The sequence below is a fragment of the Suricata suricatta genome, chromosome 14 (assembly GCF_006229205.1).
Source record: "Suricata suricatta isolate VVHF042 chromosome 14, meerkat_22Aug2017_6uvM2_HiC, whole genome shotgun sequence".
NCBI lineage: Eukaryota > Metazoa > Chordata > Mammalia > Carnivora > Herpestidae > Suricata > Suricata suricatta.
The window spans coordinates 69,134,122-69,148,536 of NC_043713.1; the positions used below are offsets into that span (position 1 = coordinate 69,134,122).

At 39.9% G+C, this 14,415-nt stretch overlaps 1 protein-coding gene across 5 annotated transcripts in view; it reads left to right on the forward strand.

Moving 5' to 3' along the window:
* SFI1 (SFI1 centrin binding protein) overlaps nucleotides 1–14,415 on the forward strand; it is a 91,944-nt gene that overhangs the window by 40,918 nt on the left and 36,611 nt on the right. For all 5 annotated transcript variants that reach the window (XM_029922664.1, XM_029922662.1, XM_029922659.1 and 2 more), the window contains 2 exons: nucleotides 4,928–5,045; nucleotides 7,187–7,289. In XM_029922664.1, coding sequence (XP_029778524.1) covers nucleotides 4,928–5,045; nucleotides 7,187–7,289 — 221 coding nt within the window. The remainder of the gene's footprint in view (nucleotides 1–4,927; nucleotides 5,046–7,186; nucleotides 7,290–14,415) is intronic.

Below are 14,415 nucleotides of genomic sequence, written 5' to 3' on the forward strand. Positions count from 1 at the left end.
CTCTATGAGGTCAACATTACCTCGATTCCAAAACCAGACAGACTCCACTGAAAAGGAGAATTACAGACCAATTTCCCTAATGAACATGGATGCAAAAATTCTCAGCAAGATACTAGCAAACCAAATCCAACAATATATTAAAAGAATTATTCACCACAATCAAGTGGGATTCATTCCTGGGGTGCAGGGATGGTTCAATATCCACAAATCAACGTGATAAATCACATTAATAAAAGAAAGGATAAGAGCCACATGATCCTCTCAATAGATGCAGAAAAAGCATTTAACAAAATACAGCCTTTTTCTTGATTAAAAAAAAAAAAAAACCTTAAGAAAGCAGGAATAGAAGGAACATACCTCAACATTAGAAAAACCACATACAAAAGGCTCACTGCTAATATCATCCTCAATAGGGAAGAATTGAGGGCTTTCCCTCTAAGGTCAGGAACATGACAGGGATGTCCACTCTTACCACTGTTGTTCAACATAGTACTGGAAGTCCTAGCCTCAGGAATCAGACAACACAAAGAAAAGCATCCAAATTGATAAGGAAATCAAACTTGCACTCTTGCAGACGACATGATACTCTGTGGAAAACCCAGAAGACTCCACCAGAAAACTCTTAGAACTGATGTATAAATTGAGCCAAGTCACAGGATATAAAATCAACATAGAGAAATCAGTTGCATTTCTATATGCCAAAATGAAGCAGCAGAAAGAGAAATCAAGGAATCAATCCTATTTATAACTGCACCAAAAACGATTAGATGCCTAGGAGTGAACCTAACCAAAAAGGTAAAAGAACTGTATGCTAAATAGTATACAAAGCTTTTGAAAGAAATTGAAGAAGATGCACAGAAATGGAGAAACATTTCATGCTCATGGATTAGAAGAACAGTTGTTAAATTGTCTATACTACCCAAAGCAATCTATACATTCAATGCAATCCTTATCAAAATAAAACCAGTTTTCTTCACAGAGCTAGAATAAACAATCCTAAAATTTGTATGGAACCAGAAAAGACCCCAATACCAAAATAATGTTGAAAAAGAAAACCAAAGCTGGAGGCATCACAATTCCAGACTTCAAGCTGTATTATAGAGCTATTATTATCAAGACCGTATGGTACTGGCACAAAAACAGACATATAGGTCAGTAGAACAGAATAGGGAACCCAGAAATGAACCCAAATGTATGGCAAACTAATCTTTGACAAAGCAGGAAAGAAATCCAATGGATAAAAAACAGTCTCTTTAGCAAATGGTTTTGGGGAAACGAGTGACATGCAGAAGAATGAACCTGGACCACTTTCTTTTACCATACACAAAACTAAACTTAAAATGGATGAAAGACCAAAATGAAACACAGGAAACCATGAAAATCCTAGAGGAGAACACAAGCAACAACCTCTTTGACCTCAGCGACAGCAACTTTTTACTAGACATATCTCCAGAGGCAAGGGAAACAAAAGCAAAAATGAACTATTGGGACCTCATCAAGATAAAAATCTTCTGCACAGTGAAGGAAACAGTCAACATAATTAAAAGGCAAGCAATGGAATGGGAGAAAATATTTGCAAATGACATATCAGATAAAGGGTAAGTATTCAAAATCTATAAAGAACTTATCAAGCTCAACACCCAAAAATCAAATAATCCAGTGAAGAAATGGGCAAAAGACATGAACAGACACTTTTCTAAAGAAGACATCCAGATGGCTAACAGACACATGAAAAGATGCTCAACATCACTTATCATCAGGGAAATACGTATCAAAACCACAATGAGATAAATAACTCACACCTATCAGAATGGCTAAAACTAACAACATGGAAACAACAAATGTTGGTGAGGATGCAGAGAAAGGGGAACACTCTTGCACTGTTGGTGGAAATGCAAGCGGTGCAACTACTTTAGAAAACAATATGGAGGTTCCTCAAAAAATTAAAAATAGAGCTACCCAATGCCCCAGCAGTTGCACTACCTAGGTATTTATCCAAAGGATACAAAAATGCTGATTTGAAGGGGCACATGAACCCCAGTGTTTATAGCAGCACTATCAGCAGTAGCCTAAGTATCGAAAGAGCCCAAATGTCCATTGATGAATGTATAAAGAAGAAGATGTGGTATATTTATACAATGGAATATTACTGAGCAGTTAAAAAGAATGAAATGTTGCCATTTGCAACAACGTGGATGGAACGAGAATGTGTTATGCTAAGTGAAATAAGTTTGAGAAAGAAATTTTTTTTCAAAAATTTTTTAATGTTTTATTTATTTTTGATACAGAGAGAGACAGAACATGAGAGGGGGAGGGGCAGAGAGAGAAGGAGACACAGAACTGGAAGCAGGCTCCAGGCTTGAGCTAGCTGTCAGCACAGAGCCTGACGTGGGGCTGGAACCCACGAATGTGAGATCTGACCTGAGCTGAAGTCAGAGGCTTAACCAACTGAGCCACCCAGGTGCCCCTGAGAAAGACAAATTTATGATTTCACTCATGTGGAATTTAAAAAATGAAATGAATGTAGGGGAAGGGAAGGGAAAATTAAAAAAGAGAGGGAAGCAAACCATAAGAGACTCCTTAAAAAAAATTTTTTTTTAAGTTTACTTATTTATTTTGAGAGAGGAGGAGGAGGGAGGGAGGGAAGAAGGGAGAGAGAGAGGGAGGGAGGGAGAGAATGAGTGGGGGAAGGGCAGATAGAGGAGAAAGAGAATCCCACTCAGGCTCTACACTGACAGAGCGGGGCTTGAACCCACGAACTGTGAGATCATGATCTGAGCTAAAACCAAGAGTCAGACACTTAACCAGTTGAACCACCCAGGCGCCCTAATAAGAGACTCTTAAATACAGAAGAAAAACTGAGGGTTGCTGGAGGGGTATTGGGTGGGGGGATGGGCTAAATGGGAGATGGACATTAAGGAGGGCACTTGATGGTATGAGCACTGGGTTTTGTATGTAAGCCAATCTGACAACAAATTATATAAATAAACGTAAGTATGCAAATGATGAATCACTAAATTCTGTTCCTGAAACCATTATTACACTATATGTTAGCTAACTTGGATTTAAATAAAATGAAAAAAAATAAATAGTTCATAATATCTTTATTGATTTTCTAGTTTACTACATTATGATTAGACAACAGACTTAGTACAACATCAGTTCTGTTACATTTGTTCAGGTTTGTTTTGTTTCAGAACATGCTTTTTCTTGCACATATACTATATTTGAGGAATGTACATTCTTCTGTCTCTTATTATTATTTAAAGTTATAATGAATACAGGTATATTATGGGATAGAAAGAAAAGTCACTTGAATTCTTCAGATAAAAAGAGTTGTTTCTGACAGATAACAGTTGCCTCAGGCTATGCCTTCAGATTTCAGGAATGTCTTTTCACTCTTACTGTTAAGTAAAAGAGTAACAAGCACTTTCAGGCCTTTGGGAAATGTGGTTCTTAAATTTTCTAGAAACATGGCAGAGACCATTAATGCAGATTCTTGGGTACCACCCTTAGAAAATAATAGCTTGAATTTATTGGAGACACTATTCAGAGAGCTGATCTCATTTACCCTTGGCAAACATACCTTTAACAAAGGCACCATTTTATAAATGAGGAACTTGTGTGAGGTTACTCAGCCCAGTGACAAGCCCCGTATTCACACCTGTTGTGTCTTACTCAGGAACCCAAACTCTAAGCCACAGCAGCATTGCCCGAGGGGCCTGAGGAAGCTACCTGTTGTAGTCTCTGTATTTTGACTTGATTTGTTAATTGCTATGAAATAGAAATAAAGGTTTTGTCCTACTGACCACATTTTGGAGAAAGTCCTGAAAATGGTTGACATAATTTTGTTTTCTCCTTTGTATTCTAAAAAAAATTAATTTCATTAGTGATGGCTTTCATAATGAAAAAGGCATTACTGCGGGGCGCCTGGGTGGCTCAGTCAGTTAGGCATCCGACTTCGGCTCAGGTCATGATCTCGCTGTTTGTGAGTTCCAGCCCCATGTTGGGCTCTGACAGCTCAGGGCCTGGAGCCTCCTTCAGATTCTGTGTCTCCCTCTCTCTCTGCCCCTCCCTTGCTCATGCTCAGTCTCTCTCTCTCTGTGTCTCTCAATCAATAATAAATAAAAATATTTTAAAAAATTTTTTAAAAGAAAAGAAAACGGCATTACTTCAAAGGGAGACCTACAGAGCTTTGCACTTCCCGTATCTAGTAAATTCTCTTTCTTTCAGGATCACTGCTGGTCCTTTTTATTGTTTTCCAAGCAGATATAGGTAGTATCCTTTTCTTTTGTCTTGCTTATTCTACTTTACAATTATTTCAAGCAGCAAGTTTTAGAATATAATTTTTCTCCTTTAACTTTATACCATGGAAAATTTTTGTCTACAGAATTGAAAAAGAAATAATGAACCTCCATGTACCTGTCACTCAGCTTCACCCAGTCTTACTTCTCTGCTTTTTTGTGTTATTTACATCATTTCATCTGTTAATATTACAGAACATGTATCTAAAAAGAAGAGCTTTTAAAACAGAAGATTTCTGAACAGTGTAGTAGATTGACTTTCCTTTAAGTGGTTTGCAAGTGTCATCACTTATATAGCCATTCTTCACCTGTCCTTGTATCTTCATTCATTGTGTAAGCTTCACAATTTTTCCACCAGGGGGCACTTGAGTGCTGGGTGAATTTATTTATTTATTTATTTATTTATTGCATATTTCCCATTAGTTTTTTTTTCTTTTATAGTTTATTGTCAAGTTGATTTCCATATAACACCCAGTGCTCATCTCCACAAGTGCCCTCCTCCATGCCCATCAACCCCTTCCCCTCTCCCCCTGCCCCATCAAGGCTGGATGAATTTAGATATTCAAAAGGAGGGGTCAATACAGAGAGCCCAAGAGTAATCTATCATCTCTCCCTACTCCTAGATGCAAAGCAAAAGATGCGGCAGGCCTGGAAGTCCTGGCTGATCTACGTGGTTTTTCGTAGAACCAAACTTCAGATGCAGACCACCGCCTTGGAGTTTAGGCAGCGGAATATTTTGTGGTGAGTGTGTTCAATTGCCCTGCAAATCAGTAGTTATCTTTTTACCTCTGTCTTGTTTTATGCACCATAAATACCCACCTTACGGGTGCCTGGGTGGCTCTTTTGGTTATGCATCCAACTCTTGATTTTTCTCAGCTCAGGTCATGATCTCACAGTTTGTGAGATCCAGCCTCCCATTGGGCTCTGCACTGACAGAGTGGTGCCTGGTTGGGATTCTCTCTTTCCCTTTCCTGCTCATTCTCTGTCTTTCTCAAAATAAACAAACATTTTTGTAAAAAGCCCATCACAGGGTGCCTGGATGGCTCATTCAGTTAAGTGTCTGACTTCAGCTCAGATCATGATCTCACAGTTGAACGGTTTGAGCCCCCCATTGGGCTCCATGCTGGTGGTGTGGAGACTCCTTAGAATTCTCTTTCTCCCTCTCTCTCTGCCCTCGCTCAATTCATGCTTTCTCTTTGACAACTTGTACAACTACTATCAGGTGTTTACATAATAAACAGTAATTGAGAACTTACTGTGTTCTAAACCCTGTGCTATTTGTGTGTGTTAATTTTTTAATGTAAAGTGTCATTTCATCATCACCATAAACTAACATAAGTACTGTTTTTGTAAAGATTAAGATACACAGAGTCCAGGGGCAGCTGGGTAGCTCAGTCCGTTGAGTATCCAACTCTTCATTTTATCTCAGGTCATGATATCATGGTTCATGGGTTCAAACTCTATGTTGGACTGCACTGATATAGCATGGAGCCTGCTTGGGATTCTCTCCCTTTGCCCTTCCTCCACTCGTGCACACATGTGCACTCTCTTTCACAAAATAAATACATAAACACGGCGGCGGGGGGGAGATACACAAGGGGTCTCAGAAAGGTTGAATAATTTGCCTGGGCTCACATAAGTTGTAATTGGCAAAATCAGGCTCCAATACCCGTCTTTCTGATGCCAACGCCCATTCTCTTAACTGCCCTGTACAGCATTTCATCAGCATGGTTCACACCTTGGAGGGACATGAGTTAGATGACTTTGAAAACCAGACAAGCATAACAATGAGCTGCTTTATAATGGCACTGATCCCGCTGGATGTCGTCTCTGGTTGGTCCTTTGGTGTTCTGAATGGCGGCGTATTAAAAGCTCAGAAGAGCTGGATCTACTATGTATATGGATAAAAGCAGAAGCTTTGCAGCCAAACTGACTTGAGCTCACATCCATGCTCCCACTTGTATAGTTGGGTCCTTTCACTTCCACCTTTTACTTTCCTCATTTGTGAAATAGGCACACCTTGAAGTCTCTTTCAGGGTTGTCATGGGAGATAAATATGATGACATCTGAAATATTTAGCATGGTATCCAGAACATCAGTACACCTAAAAATTCTTTTTAGGATTTAAATTTAAATTATTTAAATAATTTACACTTCAGTTATTTAAAATTTACTTGACAAATATTTTTGAATGCTTAATAAGTGTGCATGTCTATTAGAGTCTGTGGGGGATATTTTTACATAATTTTATTTATGGAGGTCTAAAATATTCCTAGTCCTGTACTGGATGCTGGGGCTGAATTCAGGCAACCTGTTCATTCCCTAAGTGCTTAAAATGGTAAGTAGTAATGCAAGATAGCTTGAGATTTTGAAGTGAGTGATGCAGCTAAGCATGGCCCAGGTTAGGATGACAATAAAGATTTTGCTAGGTTAGAGTGACCAAAGTGAGTGCTTCTGTAAAGAGCAGAGGTTGCAAACTCTCATTTTCTCATTACTATTTTCCTGCTGCAAATTAGAAAATAAGCAGGAAAGAAGCCAAGACTGGAGATCTAAAAACCATGTTTTTTGTAATTTGTTCTGTGAAAGCTCCTCAATTTTTTTATGTTGGCAATAATTCATATTTTTAAATATGTGTAGTTCCAAATAGAGCATGTCTGTAGTTTCTAAGACTGGATTTGACCTTAGGAACCATCAGTTTCCAGCCCTTAATTGGCTGTTCTAGTACTGCTTCTCTTTTTTTCCAGCAGTGGCTCCAACAGATGTCAATCAAGATGGCCCAGTAAGGGAATAAGGTCTTGACCTAAGGGTTCGAGGCCCAGCTCTCATTGACCTTCTCTTTTCTTAGCTCTTTTTGACTCGTTCCATCTTTGGTTCTTTGACAGGGTGTGGTGGAGCCACTGGAGGCAGCGGCTGGGACAGGTCCGTGTGGGCCATATCCTCCACGCATCAGCTGTGAAGCACAGGGCCCTGTGCCTCCAGCTGCAGGTGAGGACTGCGGACTCTGGCTCCGGTGTCTTCTGTCCATGTTGTCAAGCCCCACGCCCACAGAGGATAGGGTTGGACTCCCAAGAACACGGCAGGCCAGCACGCTGCTGCCTCTCTTCTGGGCCCTTCCTGCTGCTAAGGGGGTGGAGGGGCAGGGGGTGGAGGGCAGAAGCAATAAGGAAGGCTGGGCTTACCAGATAGAGGCTGCTATTAGTTATATGCTAGGGGCACCTGGGTGGCTCAGTCAGCTAAACGTCCGACTTCGGCCCAGGTCCTGATCTCGTAGCGTGTGAATTCAAGCTGTACACCAGGCTCTGGTGTGCTCTGGTGTGCAGACAGCACAGAGCCTGGAGCCTGCTTTGATCCTGTCTCTCCATCTCTGCCCCCACCATTCCACTTGGGTGCGCAGGTGTGCATGTGCTTTCTCTCTTCCAAAAATAAAATTAAAACATTAAAAAAAATAAGCTTAAATGTGTTACCAATGGTTTGTAACGGTGCATCTGCTAGTCATGGAGCTGGTAAGACATTTATGAATTAGTTATAAATATGGTTAAAGAAACAATAGTATATTATTTATTTCCTTATTACTTTTTTCCTACAGCAATTTAGAAAATAATGAGGGCAGAAAAGAACTGTAAAGAAAACCTGGCTTCCAAATATAATTTTGTTTATATTAGAGGTTTTCTTTTGAGTAAGCTACTAGCTTTTGGTCAGTAATAAAGGCCTAACATCTGTACGAAGACTATGCTATAGTGAAGTTTTCTTATAATCTTTGATAGACTCTGATTTTCTGTCAATTCTTTGGTCTGCTGGGTACTTCTAGGGCTGCCATGTCAATTATAGAGAATAGAACAGGGACTGGGGAAAAAAAGAAGTGACCTTTATATAGGAGTAAATCTATTTTTAATCTGACAACATGTTGTATTGTCAATGCAAATGTTTGCAGTATATGGAAATCACATGCAAATAGCATATACAGTCACCTAGGTCAGGGGCCCACAGACTGGCCCACACATTATATTTGGCCTGCAGTCTGTTGTAAATAAAGTTTTATTGGGATGCAGTTATACCTGTATTGTCCAAGGTTGCTTTCAGGCTACAAGGGCAGAGTTTAGTAGTTCCCACAGAGACTGTGTCCTGCAAGTCTAACATAGTTATTAGTTGACTTTGAAGAAAAAATTTGCTCAAGGCACCTGGGTGGCTCAGTCAGTTAAGCATCTGACTTCGGCTCAGGTCATGATCTTGCAGTCTGTGAGTTCAAGCCCCACATTGGGCTTTCTGCTCCATTCTGCCACCATCCGTCCTCAGAGCTGGCCCCTGCACTGATAGAAAGTTATCATTCTCTTTTTTTTTTTTTCCACTTGTAGAAGTGTGCATACATACCCACAAAGAAGAAATATTCTGGTTTTGTGTAGTTAGGAAATTGATGAATGGTGTCACAATAGACATTTACTATGCAGCTTGCCTTTTTTTATGCAACAGTATATTTTTGATGTGTACCCTTGTAGGTACATAGAGATCTATTAACTATACACTAAAGCACAGTTTATCTGCTTCAATAGTAGTCAATATTAAAGTGGTTAATATTAATACTAATGATGAACTAAAGGTTACTTCTATGTATTTTCAATTACAAGCGGTGCTGCAGAGAGCATTTTAAAACATATATTCTTAGGGCACCTGGGTGGCTCAGTCGGTTGAGTGCCTGACTTTGGCTCAGGTCATGATCTCACAGTTCGTGGGTTTGAGCCCCACATGGGGCTGACAGCTCAGAGCCTGGTTTGGATGCTTGTTCTCTCTCTCTCCCTCTCTCCCTCTCTCTCTCTCTCTCTCTCTCTCTCTCTCTCTCTCTCTCTCTCTCTCTCTTTCGGCCCCTCCCCCACTCATGCTCTGTCTCTGTCTCTCAAAAACTGAATAAACTTTAAAAAGGTTAGAAAAAAATGAATCCAGTTTTTAAAAATATAATAATAAAACATATATTCTTGTGCAAGAGTCTGAGAGATTTTGTAGTCTGGTTCTTGGAAGTGACCTTGTTGGGTAATTGGGTATTCATCTCTATGTCCTTATTAAGGATTATCCAGTTGCTTTCCAGTGTTGTGCCAATTTAAGTGGTAATGTTTCAGTTATTGTTTCTTTCTGCCTCCTTAGCACAGTGCATTGCCGGACTTGGTCATCTTCACCGATTTGATAGGTGTGGGATTTCACTGAGTGAGGCCCAGCATCTTTTCAGATGCTTGTTTGCATTTGGGTTTCTGCTTTTGAGCTTGTTTACATCCCTCACTCTTTTTTATGTTGGGTTATTTGGCCTTTTTCAAAAAATAATTGATTTGTGGACATTATTTTAGATTCTGCTTTTGAGTGTTAGGGTAGCCTGGGTGGTTAAATGTCTGACTCTTGATTTTGGCTCAGGTCATGATCTCACAGTTTGTGAGTTCAAGCCCCACATCAGGCTCTGTTGCTGACTGTGGAGCCTGCTTGGAATTCATTCACTCTCTCTGCCTCTCTTTTTCCCTCTCTCTCCCTCCCTCTCTCTCTTTCTCTCCCTTCACCCCTCCTACTCCCCTCTCTCCCCCTCCCTCCTCAAGAACAAATAAATAAATTCAAAAAAACAAAAACCAAAAGCTAGCTAATCTTTTGAGTGGTATGTACTTTACATGTACTTTCTTCTAGTCTATAGCTTTTTTTTCTTTTTTTGCTTTGCTTATGATGTCTTTTTTTTTCCATACAGATATTATTAATTTCACCCTTGTCTAATTTATTCTTCTATCTTATGGTTTGGTCTTTAATATATTTTGGGTTTAATTATAAGTTGTGTGAAAAGGGTCTTAGTTTGGATATGGATATCCATATGGATAATTAATTGCTGTAGCACTATTTGCTGATTCATTGATCCTTTATCTTTTTTTTTTTTTTTTTAAGTTATTTATTTTGAGGTGGGGAGGGGCAGAGAGAGGAAGAGAGAGAGAATCCCAAGCAGGCTCCATGGGGTCAATCTCACAAATTGTGAGATCATGACCTGAGCCAAAATCAAGAGTCAGATACTTACCCGACTAAGCCACCCAGGTGCCCCTGTCCTTTATCTTTTTTATACGGTTATAATCTACTTTCACTATAGAGTAAGGTCCCAGTTATTCATGCGTCTGTTCTGGGCTCTCCATTCCATTGGTCTGTATTTCTGTCTCTGAGCCAATACCATACCTTTAATTGTGATTTAATGAAGCAGGTAAGAAAGAGCAAAGGTTCAGACTACCTAGGTTTGTGCGTCAATCATCTATTAGCTTTGTACCTTTTAATGAGTTACTTACCCTCCGTGTACTTTAGATTTCTTATCTGTACGTAGATAATAATAGTACCTACCTCATAGGGTTGTTGAAAATTAAGTGTAATGATACATGTAGTAGAGCAATGCTAGAATATGGAAAGCTCAGGAAGTGCTAGCTGTTTGTTACTGTTTCTCCTTTTAAGTGGTTATGCATAGAGGGTTGGAGGGAATAGTGTGGGAACAAAATGTTTCTGTGATTTTACTTTGTTGTACAATTTTAACTTTGGAACCATGTAAATGTTTTATATAATTTTTTAAAAAGGGGAAAAAAAAGAAAAAATAAAAATAAAATAAAATAAAATAAATAAAAAAGGGGAAAAAAAACAATACCCTGAATTTTAAAGCACACTAAAACAAATTTAAATTTGTAGCCATGACTATACAGAGAAAATAATTACTTCAAGTAACTTTAAAATAGAGTATTTTGACTGTTCATCCCTAGTGGGATGCATTCTAAGGACACAAAGAACTTCTAGGAAATCCAAAACTTGCATTCAATAGTCTTATTGTTTGTGGCAGGTTTATAATTGTCATGTTGAAACTGTTATAGCTACATTGTGAAATAAAGCAAATAACTATGATAGTGTCATTGGGAATCACGATTTTCAGTTTAAAAGAAAAGATTACAAATATAAGAGAAATTAAACAAAAAGTCTTGTCATCTGAGATTGGAAATGTAAGTATCAATATGGACTTAAGATGTTTTTAACCTTAAAATATGTATTTCTAATCCTATTTACTGAAAAGATGGAAGCAATGAGTAACAAGAATATATGGCATTTAGCATTCCACAGTGCCCAAGTTATGGTCTCTATTATGTGCTGGTTGAAAGGAACTGAGGCTTTTTGGAGAAGTGGCTAATTTCAGGTCTAGAGCAAGATATGGACATTAAAAGCCTAGGATATAGTGTGCTGGAAAGTGAGGAAGTTAACAAAGGCTAATGGGATTGTGTGAGGACTCATGAGCTAAAGGACTCTCGTAGACTTATGACAAAACAGTTGGGACATCAAAAAGTAATGACTGCAGTGAATTGAAAATGCATCAAATATATAAAAATCCATGCATGTATAATGAGGGGGGAGGAACTCACTGGTCACACTGGGTTGTTAGAGCATGTACTCAATTTGAAAATTAATGAAAGCGTAGGTGGCTCAGTTGGTTAAGCATCTGAGTCTTGATTTCAACGCAGGTCATGAGTAAGTCCAACGTTGGGCTGAGCAGTGGGCATGGAGCCTGCTTGGGATTCTGTCTCTTTCCTCTCAAAAAAAAAAATTGATGAAAGCAAAACTCAAGCATTTTTCATGCCTTCCCTGTATAAACTATATCTTTGCAAAACCAGAGGGTAGGCCTCTTTACAAAATTCCGGTTAGTAGATGCAGAAGGATTATTAGAATCAGAAAAATCACTATTTTGCCATCCTAATGAGAAAATGGGTGTAAGCAGCAACCACTGACAGAGAAGACAGTGAGGAAAAATAATAGATCAGGCCAGTTTCATCTGAAGCCACTGTCAGTCTTGACATTGCTAAAACTGTGACACCCAGCCTTGATGTGTCTCATGATGCAAGGTAATGGGAGGTCCCCAGCACTACTTGAAAAATGTTCTTGCCTAAAAATTTGAACATGACTCCAACCTAGCCTAATGTGAATCTTTCAGTTCCCAGGAAATATAGGGATCGGGGGAAAAGTCAAAAACCCCTTGATGAGACAATCAGCCAAATCTAAAATGTGGGACATTTTATAGGATAAATGACCTAGTGTCTCTAAAGAATTGGTGGCATGAAAGAGGAAAAGAGGCAGGGAAGAAAACTGTCCTATAAAAAGGAGAGATTTAAGTGACATAACCAAAATAAACCAAAAAGGATTGCTCTGGCATTGTAACCAAACCACACAAGTGTTCATGCATCCAGTGCACAGCAAGCCAATGAAAACTGATACCAAGCTTTTGCTGTGAAGAGAGATAGGCTGTTTACTAGTGTGGCACCACCCAGGAGAACGAGAAGCTAATGTTCAAAAGTCCCAAATTGTCTTGGGGCACCTGGTGGCTCAGTTGGTTAAGCGTCCGACTTCAGCTCTCTGGGCTCTCAGCTGTCAGTGCAGAGCCCACTTTGGATCCTCTGTCCCCCTCTCTCTGCCCTCCCCTGCCTATGCTTCCTCACTCACGTGCTCTCTCTCTCTCTCAAAAATAAACATTAAAAAAAAAAAAATAGAAGTCCCAAACTCTTAGGGCTTACAAATGGGTTTTTAAAGGGTGAAAATTCAGGGTAAGGGTCCCAGGGTCTTGGATCATGCTGACTGGTTAGAGTTTGATCAGCTATCACATTTCCTTTCTTGATCATCTTGTCCCTTTTGGCATCTCCCAGTCTGGTGTCAGTGTTATTGTAGTGAGATGGTTTGGTGGTTCTGCTTCAGGGACCCAGTTGTTCTGCGTTAAGGGCCTGGAACTGCAAAACATTCTTAGGGATTGCATCAGCGATGTCATTTCTAGAGTACAAAGGCAAAAGTTCTCATCCTGTGACTATCACTAAGCTGCAAATTATTATTTTTTTCTGGCAAACACGGCACATTGTGTTTGTTATCTCAGGCAGAACGGCAGAACGGTATCCCACGGAGTTTTTGAGAGGCAAGTTTATATTACTCCCTGAGGCATCTTTACAGGTTTTTTTAAATAGTAAGTAGGGGCTATGTGATCGTGGTCAGGCAGCTAGAAGCTGTATGTCTAAATTGTGGGATCCAGGAGGGCTTGCATCCCTGGTTTCAGCTGTTGTGTTAAGAATAGACCATAAAAGGGGTGCCTGGATGGCTCAGTCAGTTAAAGCATCCGCCTTCTGCTCAGGTCATGATCTCGTGGATTGTGGGTTCGAGCCCTGCATCGAGCTCTGTGCTAACAGTTCAGAGCCTGGAGCCTGCTTCGGATCCTGTGTCTCCCCTTCTCTCTGCCCCTCCCCCACTCGTGCTCTGTCTCTCTCTGTCTCTCAATAATGAATAAACATTAAAAAAAATTTTTTTTAAAGAATAGACCATAAAAGATCAAGGGTGAAAGCATGGGGAGCAGTTAAGAAGCTATTACAAAATCTCAGGAGGGATTCTAGACAAGGATGATAGCAAGATGGTGTTGGATTCTGGGTATACCATTGAAGGTAATGCTGACAAGACTAATAGATAGTTAGTTGTGAAGTTTCAGAGAAAGAGTCCAAGGTGACTCTGAGGTTTCTGGCCTATGTACCTGGAACAGTGGAGTTGCCATTTAGTAAAATGGGGAAGATGGAGGGTGAAGCAGGTTTGTGGGGTGGGAGGAGTTAGCTCCATTCTGAGCTTGCTTTCTTCAGCCTAATAGGCCTTTTGAACATCCTCAAGGAAATATGTGAAGGAAGCAATTGGATATATGTGGAGTATGGAAGATGGGTCCAGATCCGAGATGTGAATTTGGAGTTCTTGGCCTGCTGTTGGTATTTAGTCCTGAGACTGCATGAAAGGACAAAGGGAGTGAGTTGAGCTGGTGGGTAGCGGGGGTTAGTCCCAGTACTGAGCCTCGGAGGAATAAAGGCGAAGAGAATCTGCAGGCCTGATTGGCCACATCAGATGCTTCTGGCAGTGCAGGGAAGGTGAGGTGTGGAATTTGACCTTTGGATTGAGCCACTCGGAGATCATTGATGCTCTTGGTAAGAGCAGTTTCAGTGAGCCTGATGGGGAGAAGATTCATGAAGGCCTTTTTGGGAGAAGAGAAATTAGAAAATAGACCCTTCTTTTGAGGAGTTTGGAAAGAAAAGAACTCTAGTTTCAGCTGGATGGCAAAGTGATCTAG